Here is a 14,473-nt window from a genome sequence, read left to right on the forward strand (position 1 = left end):
CACGGGCCGAGCCGCGAGGGACTCCCCGCGCAGCGGCCGCCGCGGCCCGTACGCTCGCGGACGCCTCGGCACCCGGAAGGGACGCGGCCGCAGGAGCCGGCGGGGCAGCTGCGCGGGGTCCTCGCGCGCCGCCCACGTGGGCCCGGGCCGAGCCCGGTTCTCCCGGTCCCGCCGCGCCCGCCGGTGCCCGCGCCTCGCCGCGCGTCATGGCCGCCGCCGGCGGGCTGCTCCTCCGCGCTGCCGAGTCCCCGGCCGCCGCCGCCCCCGAGACGCTCTCGGGACCCCGCCGGGCCCAGGCGAGGCGGGTGAGTTCTGCCCCGGCTTCGGAGCCGTCCGCACCTGAGGCCCGGCCCGCCGCACCTCGCGAGCGGCCGCCTCGCCGCTGGGTAGGGTTTGGAACTGCCGCCGGAGTCCGGGGCGGTGGTTGGGAAGCGGGTTATCTGGCAGATTCTGGAGGAGTCGCAGAGGGGCACGTGTCTGAGACCGCAACATCACTCCGCGGGGATGTCCCTGGAGGGAGCGGCGCGGGCGTGGAGGGACGCCCGCCGGCTCTCGGGCTGCGGGTGGCAGGGGTGAGCGGCGGATCCCGTCGGCCCACCCCCACCCCCACCCCAAGTTAGGACCTGACACCGGGGCGAGTGCCCGCCCGGCCTCTTGCCAGCCTCGCCTCTTTGTAACTTGTCTCAGCCACCGTTGCCTCAACCAGGGGTCGTTTGTTGCAGGAACGAGGACTGGAGACTAGAGATTTTCTTCATGAACTTGCAAAAGTGGCCTAGATGCTCATCCACGGGCAGTGGGGAGAGAGAATAACGGAGCATCAGTATACTCCGCTCACTAGGGAGGGGAACTGTGCCTTCAATTTAAACCAAGCCAGAGCTGGAAACTGGTTTCTGGGACGGTTGACTTCTCTCCTGGAAAAGAGGAGGGCTGCAGGTCAGAAAGCCCCTTGTAGAGGCGTAAGTTACAGGACCTTGGGCCAAGGAAGGTGTGTGATTTCTCCAAAAAGCAACAGGTGATTCCGTTGACGGATTGGTTGCTGAAGGTCAGTTCATCCAACGTGTTGAAGCTGAAATTCCTCGAGTTGGTATTAGGGTTTCTCTTTGGTGATTTTTCAGTGATAATCAAGCTTTAGGATTTAGAGGTTTGGGAATTGGAGTTTTCAGCTAGCCAGTGGGGTAGCCACTTTTCTGGGAGGAGGAAGGGGAAATACTGAAGAGCCCCTGGGACCCTGGGGTCTGGGTAGGACAGACCTGAGATTAGAAGCCAGCTTTGCAGCAGGCTGATGTTGTAACCTTGCAGGGAGGTCTGATCCTCACTTTTCCTACCCGTAAAATGGGAACAGTAGTTTTTACCTCGTCTGAAGTTATTTATGAGGAGTAAATGAAATCATATACGTAAAGATCCTATGTATTTTCTTGCCCACAAAAGCACTTGATAAATGCCAATGATAGGTAAAGTCGTATTGGCACCATTTTCAGTAATGGAATCGCTACATCCAGAGGCCAGTGGGAGGCTTGTGCCATACAGGAGCCTAGTGACAAGTGGGAAGCACTGTTGAAACTGTTGAGCGCCTGGCTGGCTCAGTCGGTGGAGTGTGTGACCCTTGATCTTGGGGTTGTAAATTCGAACCCCACATTGGGTGTAGAGATGACTTAAAAATAAAATCTTAAAAAAAAATTCCCAAACTTTTTTTTTTAACTTTTGTTTATTTTTGAGAGACAGAGTGCAAGCGGGGGAGGGGCAGAGAGAGAGACCCAGAATCCGAAGCAAGCTCCAGGCCCCGAGCTGTCAGCACAGAGCCTGACGCGGGGCTCGAACTCACAAACCACGAGATCATGACCTGAGCTGAAGTCGGATGCTCAACCGACTGAGTCCCCCAGGCGTCCCCAAAATCCCCAAACTTTGTTGAGTGAGTTGAATAAATAAAAATAGGGTGTCTGGTTTTATGATTGCCTGAACCACTGTGTCAAAGGATATGTATTAATAAGGTCATGACAAGGGTCTGTGGTGCCCTTGTCTGCATCTACATTTTTTATGTCTTGAATGAGAATTATAGATACGTTGATCAAATTTGCCAGTGGCCTGAATTTGGGATGAGTAGCTAATATCCTGAACTTGGAAAGGCCTCAACAACGTAAGTTATGCTATTTATAACACTACGTAGAATGTTTTCTTTCTAAAAATGTTTTTTGATGATTCAATTAATACAAATTTATTGTAGGAAATTTGGGAAGTATGTTAAAGAAAAAAAAAATCCATAATTGCCATACTCCGATATAACTCTGGTTAACATTTTGGTGTATATCCTTCTAGAAAACAACTCAAAAGAGGGACCAAACTGTATATGATGTTTTCTAACCAAGCTGGAATTAAAAAATGGTATTATAGCACAACCCTCAGGAATTCTGGCTGTGGAATCAGTGCCTGAGCAAAGCCTGTGTCGCTTGGTGATCCTGGGACAAATCGCCTCATATTTCTGCCTCAGTGATCTCATCTTAAAATGGGATGATAGCAGTACCCGTATTGATACATTAGATAATCCACCTAAGTACTTAAGCGTATTGCCTGAGCTATAGTGTATTTATTAATGTCAGAGGTGTAGTATTTAGGCTTTTAGGCCTAGGCGGGCTCCTAAAGGTCATCCGCCAGAACGCCCCTCGTTTTACAGGTGCAGGACCAGAGACTCAGAGGAAGGTGATTTGCTTAATGTTGTAGATCTGATGTTTTAGTAGATTCGGGTATGTTCTTTGCTCAGATGCCACCTCCTGAAGCATTTCTGTCTCCTGGCCTCCTTTCCCCTTGCCACAGGCCGTGGGAATCTTATTTTGTGCTTTCACGACCCTTTGTGTATATATTTTTTCTGAGTACAAATACGGATTTGAGTTTGTGGTTTTATACGTTGATCTCTTCCACTAATCTGTGAGTTCTTCAAGGGCTTGGCTAATTGTCCAGCCTTGTGTTCAGAATCAAGCTACTTGATAGCCACTATGTAGTAGGGTGTTTTAAATGAACGTGTTGTGGATGTGGGGCAGAAAAGCTAACAAGTAGGGGAATAGTGTCCTGCTTATGGAGAGGGATAATTCTATTGGGTGTTGTTCATCTTGTAAGTATTTATTGAGCACTTACTTTGTGCAGACATGAGTTCATACAGGGGATTCAATGCTCTACTGGGCAGACATGTCCGTTGCCTTATAGAGTTTGTGGTTTAATGGGAAGATGGACACCACATAACAAATTACATTTTATGCTTGTTATTGTATTGAGTGCTGTAGAGAAGAATAAGGGTGCCAGGAGAGCCAAGAGTAGGAACCCTGGCTTGACTACGTGGAGAGAAGAGGTCAGGAAAGGTTCTTCTGAGGACCCAGTAAGCCTCAATCTGAAGGATGAGTATGTGTTAACCAGCCAAAGTGAGGGTTGGAGACATGGGTATGGGACTAGCATGTGCAAAGGCCCTGAGGGAGGAAGGAACATGGTGCCTTCTAGGAATTAAGGAAGATCAGGACAGCTGAGACTGGTGAGATGGGCAGAGGCCAGCTTCTAGAGGGCTTTGTAGATCATATTACAGGTTTTTTAATTTTAGCCTAAGAGCAGTGGAAACCCTGTGAAATACCGTGTTTGATTCTGAATACTTTTATTTTTTAAATTTTTTTCTTTAACGTTTATTTATTTTTGAGACAGAGACAGAGCATGAACGGGGGAGGGTCAGAGAGAGAGAGAGAGGGAGACACAGAATCTGAAGCAGGCTCCAGGCTCTGAGCTGTCAGCACAGAGCCCGACGCGGGGCTTGAACTCACGAACCGCTAGATCATGACCTGAGCCGAAGTCGGATGCTTAACCGACTGAGCCACCCAGGCGCCCCTCTGAATACTTGCTTTTAAAGAAAAGTTGACCTGAGCATAACAGGTGATTGGGATGATAAAGGATCGAAAGTTCATGTCCTGTTTGGGGTATTTATTCCAAAGAAGAAAGTAAAAGATTTACACGATGTGTGAAGGAATGTTATGTCCCAGAGGAAATAAGCTTGTTTTGTGTTGCTGCAGAAAGCAAACCTCAGACGAGTAGAGAGATGATCAAGGGGGCGGCTCTTGTCTGAATGTCAGAAGCCGCTTCCTAACCCCTAGAATTCGGTCTGCCTCGGTGGATGGAGAGCAGTAAGAGGAGGTGTGGAGGCAAAGCCTACTGCAAGGCCATCTGTCTGGGGGACGGTGGTAGAAAGTCTGTTCACGGTGGGAGTGGCCCTCAGGCCTTTTTATGCTCTGAGAGTCCCTAGTTCCATAAATCAGGGAAAGTCTGCACATTTCATTGTGCCTTGCAAATGATTCAGCAGACCCAGAACTTGACTTCATCTGTTTTTTTACTCTGAACATTCATGAACTTGGGACTTTGTAAAAATAAATTTGTAAAATGAAGGCTATTTTTAACTTAATTAGTAATACTTTATTAATATTAGATACTCGAAGTTGTATTTATTGAATTATTTGGGTATAGGAGTCCTGTGGTGCCAGGAACAAACAACTACTGTTATTGGTAGGTTAGCCTGAAGCTGACAGTCATGGCTAAAGCAAGCTGATGTGTAAATGGAATTCATCATTTCGAGCTAAGGGGAGAATGACATTCCAAGAGAAATGAAAACACCAGGATAATAAGCACTAGCTACTCACGGGATGTTTTTGTATTCGTGTGTAAATTGGAAGAGAAGGCAGAAAGGAAACAAATTTTTTTCCAAAGAAAATTGGATGCTTCTTCTCTTAGGAGAAGTTTGGACATGGTACAGGTAGCCAGATTCATGTTATGGAAATGAGAAGCAACAGGCAAAAAAAAATACCGAGCGTTGTAGCCTGCAACCGACTATCAGATGGGGAATTGAAAGGCAAAGAGAATTGGAAATAATTGTGGTAGAAGTGATGGATGGAGTAGAATTCTCATTTGGAATGGAAACGGCGAGTAGGAATCGTCTCCAAGCCATCTGAATCTGGGGGAGCAGCGTGAGGGGAGAGAGTGACAGCGATCCAAGCACTCTGGGGTAGAGCGGTAATGAAGGTTTCCGCTTCCTGGGCATGAGCTGGGATGCAGCCTCCCACGTATAGTCACCAACGGGCTTTGTTGGTGGAGAGAGAGGATGCGCTCCCCTCCCCTGTTCTTGTTGTGTAGATGGACATCCAGGGAAACGGATTGATCTAGCGGGCACACTTCCCAAGGTGGGTTCTCTCTTCCCTTAACGGAGACTCCCATTTGGTAATGTTCAGCCCTCAAAAGGTTTCTCCCTTCCTTATCCTTACCCTCCTCTTGGTTGAGTTGATAGTTAAGATGGATGGTGAGGTCTAGGGGATGAATGAGCTGAGATTTTGGGGGGGGGTTGGTTTCTTTTTTTTTCTTTTTGGGGGGGAAAAAAAGCTGAGTCAAAGAATCTGAGTGCAGACCCTAAACTGTTGCTTGACATATGGGGCGTAATGATCTCTGCAGGGAGAGAGGCAATTCTGTGGGCAGTCAGGCTTCACTGTGAGGTCTGTCTTCATGGACTAATGCATCTCTTGTCGCTCTTTCCTTTTGGGAACAACGCAGCAAGCGGAGGCTACCAAAAGAAAGTACCGAGCATCCGGTGAGGCTCCCCCAGCGAAGCGGAGGGGCGCGGCGGCGTGTCTCCCAGCCAAGAAAGCTGCTGCTGAAGAAGCACGAAGGACTTTTAAGGGGACGGCACAGAGAACGTTTTCTCCGAATGAATCTTTGGTTGGTGTGAGCGGTAAAAACCGAGAGCAGAAACCATGCATTAGGACTTCTTCGTTATTTAAAAACAACCCCGAAATTCCAGAGCTCCACAGGTATGTTCAGGCACAGATGCACTTCGGGAATAAGAGGAGTGAAGTGTATTCCGCCTTTTGCTCTGTTGATTGGAACTGATGCCCGGGTTTTGTTCGTCATTTGCAGACCTGTAGTAAAGCAGGTGCAAGAACAGGTGTTCACCTCAGACGCTTTTCACAAACTGGACCTCCACCCACATTTAGTAAGTATCTCTCGGTGTCTCGTGTGGTCGGTTTATTCGATGTGGTTATTCATTCGGAATGTCTAGAAAGAAAAAGAGTGGTTATTTCTGCTCCCAGCTACCTGAGTGAAGTCAGACCGATGGGATGCTCTTCTGGGATAATCCCAGCGAGCTTACGTTACTCTTCACTGTCCCAACCTCCATCCGCACCCACTTTTTAAGGAACCAAACACTCTCCTCACCTAATTCAAATTAGGCCACACGGTTCACCTAGTGTGCCTAGGACAGGCTCCTAATCACGGGTAGATGGGACGCGGAGGCTGATCTGGATAGGAGAGGGAACTGAGCTGGCATCTTCGTCTCAAGGGTAGCCTGTTACAAAGAATTGAAGAAGACGGGGCTGTTTTAACACACGTTTTCTACAAACAGATGGACCCTTTTTTTTTTTTTTTTAATTTAACCATGAGTGAAGTTTCCGCTCTTATTTATGAGTAAGGAGAGAAAGATGCGTTAACTTTTAGGGAATCCGGTTTTCCTTTGCTCCTGTGGTCACAGCTCACTTAGTCCTTCAGGGTGCCTTACGTAAGCTGTTTTCGCACCTGTTTGAGCACCCTGTTTGAGCAGGGACATCGAGCAGGGTCGTGCTGTGGGCATTTGGGGATGGATAACTCTGTCATGAGCACTGTCCTGCGCGTGATAGGATGTCCGGCAACACCCGTGCCTCTACTCACTTGATTCCAGTGGTGTCCCTGGCCCCACTTGTAGCAACCAAAAATCTCTCTAGATGTTGCCACCTGTGTGGGCGCAGGGGTGGAGCAGAACCACCCCCAGGCGAGACTCACTGGGTTGGAAGAACTTGACTTGAACATAGTCATCAGTTTTTTCCCAGTATCTTCTTTTTTCATTAAATAGGTTTTTACCAAAAAGTCAGAAGTTAAAAATATTTATTTTTTGTTTTCTCTTTTAGATTTCCACGATAAATACGGTCTTAAACATGACTAGCATGACCAGGTAAGGAAGGGTTCGAGGCCAGTCTTGATTTTCTTAAAACTTGGATGGCTATAACCAGATGAGATCTGAATTATCTGTGGCATACAGAGCACATTTTTGTCTTGGTGTTAGAGAACACTGCCAGATTGCTGCCCATCGAGGGCCTGACGCATCACTTAGCCACGCCGTTCCCTCACTTGTTAAATGGAGAGGCTGAGTCCCCATCTACTTCTGTTCTCAGCTCTAAACTGGTCCAGATGCCGGTCTCCATGTGATCCTGCTGCCGTCCATGCTTCCCTGAGAATAACATGTCCACGATGCAGAATTTCTCATGTCGTTGTTTACTAGTAAGAATTAGAGGCAACCAAAAAGACAGGAGTAGGTATTTGATTGGATAGAGCGGGATATTGAAAAAATTTTTTGAATGTTTAATAGTGACAGTTCTGGAAAACGGAACAGTAAAAGGCGTAGAGCAGAGGTGAACTTCCTTTTTGTGAGCACCTATGCGTGTTTACATTTTATCAGTCATCACATTTTACTTATAGGTGCAAATTGATGAGTATTGAAGAGTGAGATAAGGAGCCCCCTCCCCAATTTTTTTATTCGGTTTCATCGACCAAATTTAAATGAATTCTGTGCCCTTTTTGTTGTTTGTTTTTAAATGCACATGTGGACACATCCTAGTGCACCTCGGTTTTCTGGAGAGTGAGAAGAGCTCCAGGCTATCAGGTGGCTCACAAGATTTCTCGTACCCTTTGGCGTGGGACTCTTTCCACAACGTCTGCCATGGAAGGCAGGTGCATGTGTGCCGTGCTCTCGTGGTAGCTCCAGCTTGTCACCACGCCTGTCCCTTTGTTTTTGTTTTTTCTTTTTAATCAGTCTGCCAGAATGGCCAGGCTCCGGCTTGCCTCAGCATTTTCAACTGAGTTCCAGAAATTTAATTGAGGTTTTACTCCTCCAGCCGTCAGAAGCTCCTCAGCAACTTCGCTCGAATGTCTCGATACTCCAGGGTGGCGGTTGGCAGACAAGCGACGCGTGGGGGCGGTTGCGATCTGTGTGTCCCGCTTCTCTGCCTGTAAACGCGACAGGGTAAAACGTTACATACGAGCGTGTGTTCTCTCTTTTGGGTGGCCCAAGCGTTCAGAAGCAAAGTATTCCCGTGTTGCTGGAGGGCAGAGATGCTCTGGTGAGGTCTCAGACGGGCTCAGGTCAGTCATCATTTAACTTCTGTCCTTCTTCCCCCGATACCAAGGCCACAGTCACCTTGTAGGTCACGTAGCGAGATGGCTATCTGTGGTGGCGGCTGCTTTGCTTTCTGGGGGGAGGAGGGGAGGCCATGCTCGCTCTTGATTAGGGCCCTGAATTTGTTCTTGCGGCGAAAGGAAGGGGGTGGCTGACGGTGCTGTGATCAGGAGTGATCCGGACGTGGCCAGGTTCTGCTCTCGCTCTGCAGAGCCTCTGTCAGGGCTCTGCCCAGTCCACCGTGTGTGGCTTGACTGCCCGTCCTCCCTCCAGTGGGGGATAAATAGTTTCTTAGAATAAAGCATGGTTCAACATGAACACGCACTGATTGGATGCTAGTTGTTTTGCTGCGACGTGGAGCACAGATTTTGCTTCTTCCACATTGTCTGTAGACGTGTTCTGGTGACCCTCTTGTGCCCTGCATGGGGCTAATCAGCTGTTCTCCACTCCCCCCAGCTCAGCCACCCACCTGGTGGCTTTTGCCATTCCTTGGTTTCTTCCTGGTCTTTAGAGGCTAGCTCTGGGGTTCAGACTGGCTTCTAAACACCTCGGTGCTGCCCACATCATTCACTTGACCAGGAGGCTCATTTGAGTGATTAAGGATGACTTTAGAGGAGGAGCTTTCTGGCTTTGAAGGACAATCATGCAGTTGAGCTTTTGTGTAACTTGGGAAATGTGTCATTGTCTCCCTTCTTGGCTGGAGAAAGGAGCTGAAGCTGCAGGGTGTTTTTGGAAGTAGTGCGTTCACAGAGCAAAATTGGGAGTCATGGCAGGGGGGCAGATGCTGTCTTTACCACTCTTGGATGTAGGACTTGAACACTTTTCCTGTCCCTGGCTTTTAGTGCTGCCCAAAGATAGCAGAGACCGTTTTCTTTACTGTCTTCGCCCTCCCTCCATCTTCTAGGGCCTGTGATTTTAACTGCTTCTGTACTTTTTTAAAAGGTAAAACGCTTGCCTACTGTATCCCTGTGGTCCAGTCTCTTCAAGCAATGAAATCAAAAATACAGGTGAGTATAGTGTGTTTCTTTTACTGCTCGTGGTACGTAAGCAACCATGGAACTGAACCAAAGCAGGACCGCTGGGACCAAAAGACTCTGTTTTCATTTAGCGTTGTTTTCTTGCCTCTTTTTTAATGCATTCATTGATGTTTATGTCCTATAAACATGTTGCGTCTGAAGACTGTGCCCAGAGTAGAATAGAATAACTGTATTTTGTAATCATCACAGCACATCCAACAGGGAGCGTTTGTAAAATCAATGCTCCTTGTGCGTCATACACCGTGCCGGATGCTTTGCCAAAGTGTCATCTTCTCAAATCCTAGCCGCCGCCGCGCCCCCCCCCCCCCCCACCTCCCCAGGCCCAACGAGTTACAGGTATTTCTGTTCATCTAATTTTACAGGAAGAAATGGAGGCTCGGGAACAATGGTGGAGTCTTGTCTTTAGTTGGGAGGCACATTTAGTTAGCGTTTGGGCCAAAGGGGCCAGAATTGGGTTCCCCAGGAGGCCAGTTAACTGCCAGGCTCCGGAGGCACAGGCATCATCTCAAAATCCCGCCCAGAGTCCCACAGATATGTCCCTGGTTATCCTCAGTAGGAAGGACAGGGCGAGACCTGAAATAGGAAGTGAGGTGGGTGCACAAGCAGCTGAGAAGAGCTGGTCGGTTACTTTTCTTCTCGGTGTGAACACACAGAGTTAGGCGTGGACCAAGCCTACCTGATACCGAGGGACTACACAAGTAGCGATAGCATTGGATTGCAGCCCAGAGGCTAAAACCTATGCCCACCGGGACAAACGGATACAAATCAGTTACTGAATAAATAGAGAAACGGGAGAAGGAAAGGCCTTCCTTCCAGTAGACTTCCTCCGGACATCCACAGAAGTGACGGAAGTAGAATGTCGCCATCTGGCAGGTGCCTTGGTTGTACCGCCCCCACAGGGATCGGCACACGCTGAAAGGAGTGGACGAAAGCGGCATGAAAACTGGGAGGTTTACTGGGTCTCCAAGCGTCTCCCTGCAAGACCCCTCTTAACCCCAAAGGGGAAGACAGTAATTCTACGATGGGGAAGTGGCTGTCACCGCCTTCACCCCGGTGGTCAGCGTGGGCATCACCAGTGCACAGATGTGCTGAGCTCACGCACCTCCCTCCAGATAGGTCCCTTCTGTGGCTTTCTGGCCCAAATTTAATCATGAGCAAGCATCAGACGAACCCAAATCAAGAGACATTCTGCAACGTGACTGGCCATTACTCTTCAAAAGTATTACGGTCACAGAAAAAGAAAGCAAAACAAATACAAAGAAATGCTGAAGAACTGCCCCTGGTCAAAAGAGGTGAAGGAGACGTAGTGGCCAAATGCAACCATGTGGTTCTGAATCGGATCCTAGTCTGGGGAAAGGACGTTAGTAAGTCAGTCAGTGAGATCGGAATAGTTTGTAGATAGATTCACTCATAGTAGCTTATCAGCGTTGATTTCCTGGGTTTGATTCTTGTACTGGGATTTTGAGAATCAATACTGCCTAAGGAAGCTGGGAGCAGGATATAAGAGAGTTCTTTGTATAATCTGTAATTTTTTTGTAAGCTTAAATTCATTTCAAAGTGAATATTTAAATTTTACTTAAAATTTATTTACATAATTTTAAATCAATAAAACCGAAGTCTGGGGCGCCTGGGTGGCTCAGTCGGTTGAGCATCCGACTTCAGCTCAGGTCATGATCTCGCAGTCTGAGTTCGAGCCCCAGGTCGGGCTCTGTGCTGACAGCTCAGAGCCTGGAGCCTGCCCCGGATTCTGTGTCTCCCTTTCTCTGTTCCTTTTCCAGTCGTGCTTGCTCGCTCGCTCTCTCTCTCTCTTGAAAAAAAAAGTAAAGATTAAAAAGAAATTAAAAAAAAAAAAACCTGAAATCCTACACAACATCCAAGTGATGGAACCTTACATAGCCATTAAAACTGGTATTTTTTTCAGTTACTCTTTGTGAACTTGACAGGTGTTTTTACATGTTAATCAAAAAAGGGCAGAGGAGGGGCGCCTGGGTGGCTCAGTCGGTTGAGTGGCCGACTTCGGCTCAGGTCATGATCTCACGGTCCGTGAGTTCGAGCCCCGTGTCGGGCTCTGCTGACAGCTCGGAGCCTGGAGCCTGTTTCGGATTCTGTGTCTCCCTCTCTCTCTGCCCCTCCCCTATTCACGCTCTGTCTCTCTCTGTCTCAAAAATAAATAAACGTTAAAAAAATTTTTTTTTTTTTAAAAAGGGCGGAGGATAAAACAGTATGTACTGGATGATCTGGCTGCGTAAATAGTACTGTGTGTGTGCGCGCGTGTGAAGAGACAAGAAGGATACTTGAACTGCTGATACCGATTTCCTCTGACGTGGATGAGTGAGGAATGTATTTCCTACAGGTGACCGATGTTTTCTTCCCATTGGGCACCTCACAGTAAGATAATTCATACAAAGGACTTGGCGTTGTACGCTACCCAGCTGGAGAGGAAAGGCCAAGTATTGCAACGATGTGGTAAAGTCTCATCCGTTTATACGTGTTAGGACAGTTCCCTGAGAGCAGCGGGTTGTTATTTACACACGTATCGTTGAAGAGCTTGGGACTATTTGAGCCGGAACGGGTCCTGTGGTTCCAGCCCCACCGTCTCGTCTCATAGGCCCGTGGACCGAGGACGAGAGAGATGGGATCACGTACCTGAGGCAGGTGGCGTCCTGGGTCTGAGTGTGTCCTCGGGCAGATCTTTCCGTGCCTCAGTGATGTCACCGGTGGGGTGGAGCCGAAGGCAGCGCGTGTCCGCCAGGGTTGCCTCGAGCTTCTGAGCGGACGCACGCGGACGCTTCGGAAGCGTCACCACGTGGGCGCGGGGCCGGTTTGCAAGGCAGTGATTTTCTCTGCTGCTCTACAGAGACGTTCACAAGCCACGTGGTGGTTTTTCTTTGCTGCGTGTATTTTAATGTCAGTAACGGCTCATTCTATTCAAGACTGAAGTTTTCTGTAGAAAGAGTTCTCTAAGCTCAAATTTAATTCACTCGTTTCAAGTAATATTCAATAGGGACCCTTGGAGTTCATTGTGAAATGATTTGACCTGTAAAAAACCGATCTGGAGGGAGCAGGAAGCTCAAGGCACCCAGCAGAGTCTTAAATTACTTTGGCGATGGAATGAGAACGGATTGGCTTTCTGTGTTTTCGCTCTTTGAGTTATTTGGGCTCTGATTTTTTTTTTTTTTAAACAACACAACCATCCTGCTTTGCTCACTTCTGCCCTGCGAGGAATTGATTTTTCTTTCTTCTTCTGTGTGTAGTAACACCTTTTGAAATGTCAGAATCTCGTAACGTCACACTGTGGCACGCTGATACCGTTGTACTAACATGTTTACCGTTCTTGCCTGGGCCTCAGCACAGCCTCGCAGACTTGACGTCGAGGATAGGCGGCTCTAGTTTGAGTTCCAAATCCTTTCCTCCTCGTGGGTAAATGTTTCCAATGCAAAACATGAAATCCATACTTGTAATTGAACCTGTTCTAAATCCACGCTTAGCTTCTGCCCTGACACGGTTTTGATTAAGTCCTGAGTGTCTGTGAGCACTTTGGAGGTGCAAGTCACCACTGACTTTGGGGCCTTTCTCAGGGTACTTTTTGGGTTTTTTTACACGTATATTTTTAGATACAGTGTATGCGTTACAATAAAAGAGTACCAAAAAATACACGGTGAGAAGTCAGTCCTCACAGCCCCTGTCGCCCGCATGGCAGGGCTCTCTGGGGACGCGATGCCCTTGTGCTGGTCTGGTGGCCCTCCCAGGGCTGGTCTCTGCAGAGAGAGCGAGTGCGGGGGCGCACAGGCCCCTTCCCCCTCAGCCGGAGCTTCTGTGTTTCTTTCTGTTGTGTTTGGGGCGATAACACAGGAGGTTGCTTGCTGTACATGATGTTTGTGCCTTGCTAGTTGGTGCTCACTTAACACACTTTGGGATGGCTTCTTAGCAGTACCGTGCCCACGTGCCTTGTTTTTTCACGGCCATCTGGTGTCCCACTGCATGGGGGTACCCCGAGTTAGGGCGTCAGCCCCTCACTGGTAGGACTTCCCTTCCATCCAGTATTTCACTACAAACGAGACTGTTACAAATACAGTCTGTGAAATAGTTTACTTTGTTACGTACACTTAACGGGATTTATCTTTTAAAGAAACCCCTGACAGTGGGAGCGGCATTTTTATTCGGTGGGTAACGCCACAATTGAACTTTATTATTTTTTTTAATTATTTTTTTTTTTGAGAGAGAGAGGGGGGGGGTGCAAGTGAGTGAGGGGCAGAGAGAGAAGTGGGGCTCAAGCTCATGAACCTCACCCTGTGTGGGGCTCGAACTCACGAACCGTGAGATCATGACCTGAGCTGAAGCCAGATGCTTAACCCACCGAGCCACCCAGGCGCCCCGCCCCCCGCACTGAACTTCAAATGGGTTAAGCCACTTTGCACTCTCCCCACGGCGGGCGGTACAGGAGTCCCTGCTCACCCGTACCCTAGTGACACCATCGGCTGCTTAAGTTTTGCTCATTTGACAGTGGAGTTGAGCATCTCTTTGCATGTGTAAAAGCCATGTCTTGAATTCTCACGTCCATGAATTAGCTACTTGTGTCCTGTCTCCATTTTTCTATATAAGTCGTGGTGGTCTTTTTTGTTTTCATTTTTTCATTGAATTATAGGCCTTTTGTGAACTAAGGAAACTGGCCCTTTCTCTCCCCTCGTTTTGTCGTTTATTACTTGATTTTATTTAGTTACTGTTTGCCCATTCTAAAGTTAAAAATTTTTATGTTATAAAATGTATTGATGTTGTATAGTTTCTGAGATTTATGTCATGTGGAAAATGGCCAACTTAATTCTAACTTCTCTAACTTTGTTTGCTTGTGAAGTCTCTGAACAATTTATCTTTTCTCTACTGATGCAAAATGCACCTTATTTCATACAATTCTGCATGTATTTGATTCTGTTCTAGACTCGGTTTGCTGCTGTGATCTCTGTATGCTGCTGTCCGTTTTTTATATTATGGTAGTTCTAAATCGTTTTAACATCTGTTGTTTTTCGGACACGTTTTGGTTATTCCTGCACGTTGATTTTTCTTAGGAACTTTGAAGTCAGCTTGTCCATATGTGTTATTTTATATGCGCGTGTGTATATGTGCAGACTTGTGGCAGCTTTCTTAGGGTCGCGTTACGTTAACGGGTTGACTTACAATTGGCTCATTTGTGATAAAGAGCCATCTTATCCAAGAATAGGATATGGTT

At 47.8% G+C, this 14,473-nt stretch overlaps 1 protein-coding gene across 1 annotated transcript in view; it reads left to right on the forward strand.

Annotated features, from left to right (window-relative positions):
• The first annotated feature begins 206 nt into the window (after positions 1 to 206).
• Positions 207 to 14,473, forward strand: part of DDX31 (DEAD-box helicase 31) — a 72,588-nt gene continuing 58,321 nt past the window's right edge. Inside the window, exons 1-6 of the mRNA XM_047098123.1 lie at positions 207 to 305; positions 5,563 to 5,819; positions 5,926 to 6,001; positions 6,948 to 6,991; positions 8,108 to 8,178; positions 9,155 to 9,219. Coding sequence (XP_046954079.1) covers positions 207 to 305; positions 5,563 to 5,819; positions 5,926 to 6,001; positions 6,948 to 6,991; positions 8,108 to 8,178; positions 9,155 to 9,219 — 612 coding nt within the window. The remainder of the gene's footprint in view (positions 306 to 5,562; positions 5,820 to 5,925; positions 6,002 to 6,947; positions 6,992 to 8,107; positions 8,179 to 9,154; positions 9,220 to 14,473) is intronic.

Source organism: Lynx rufus, unplaced genomic scaffold, assembly GCF_022079265.1.
Source record: "Lynx rufus isolate CCGP_SWC_20201006 ecotype Redwood Valley unplaced genomic scaffold, mLynRuf1.p SCAF_44, whole genome shotgun sequence".
Classification (NCBI taxonomy): Eukaryota; Metazoa; Chordata; class Mammalia; order Carnivora; family Felidae; genus Lynx; species Lynx rufus.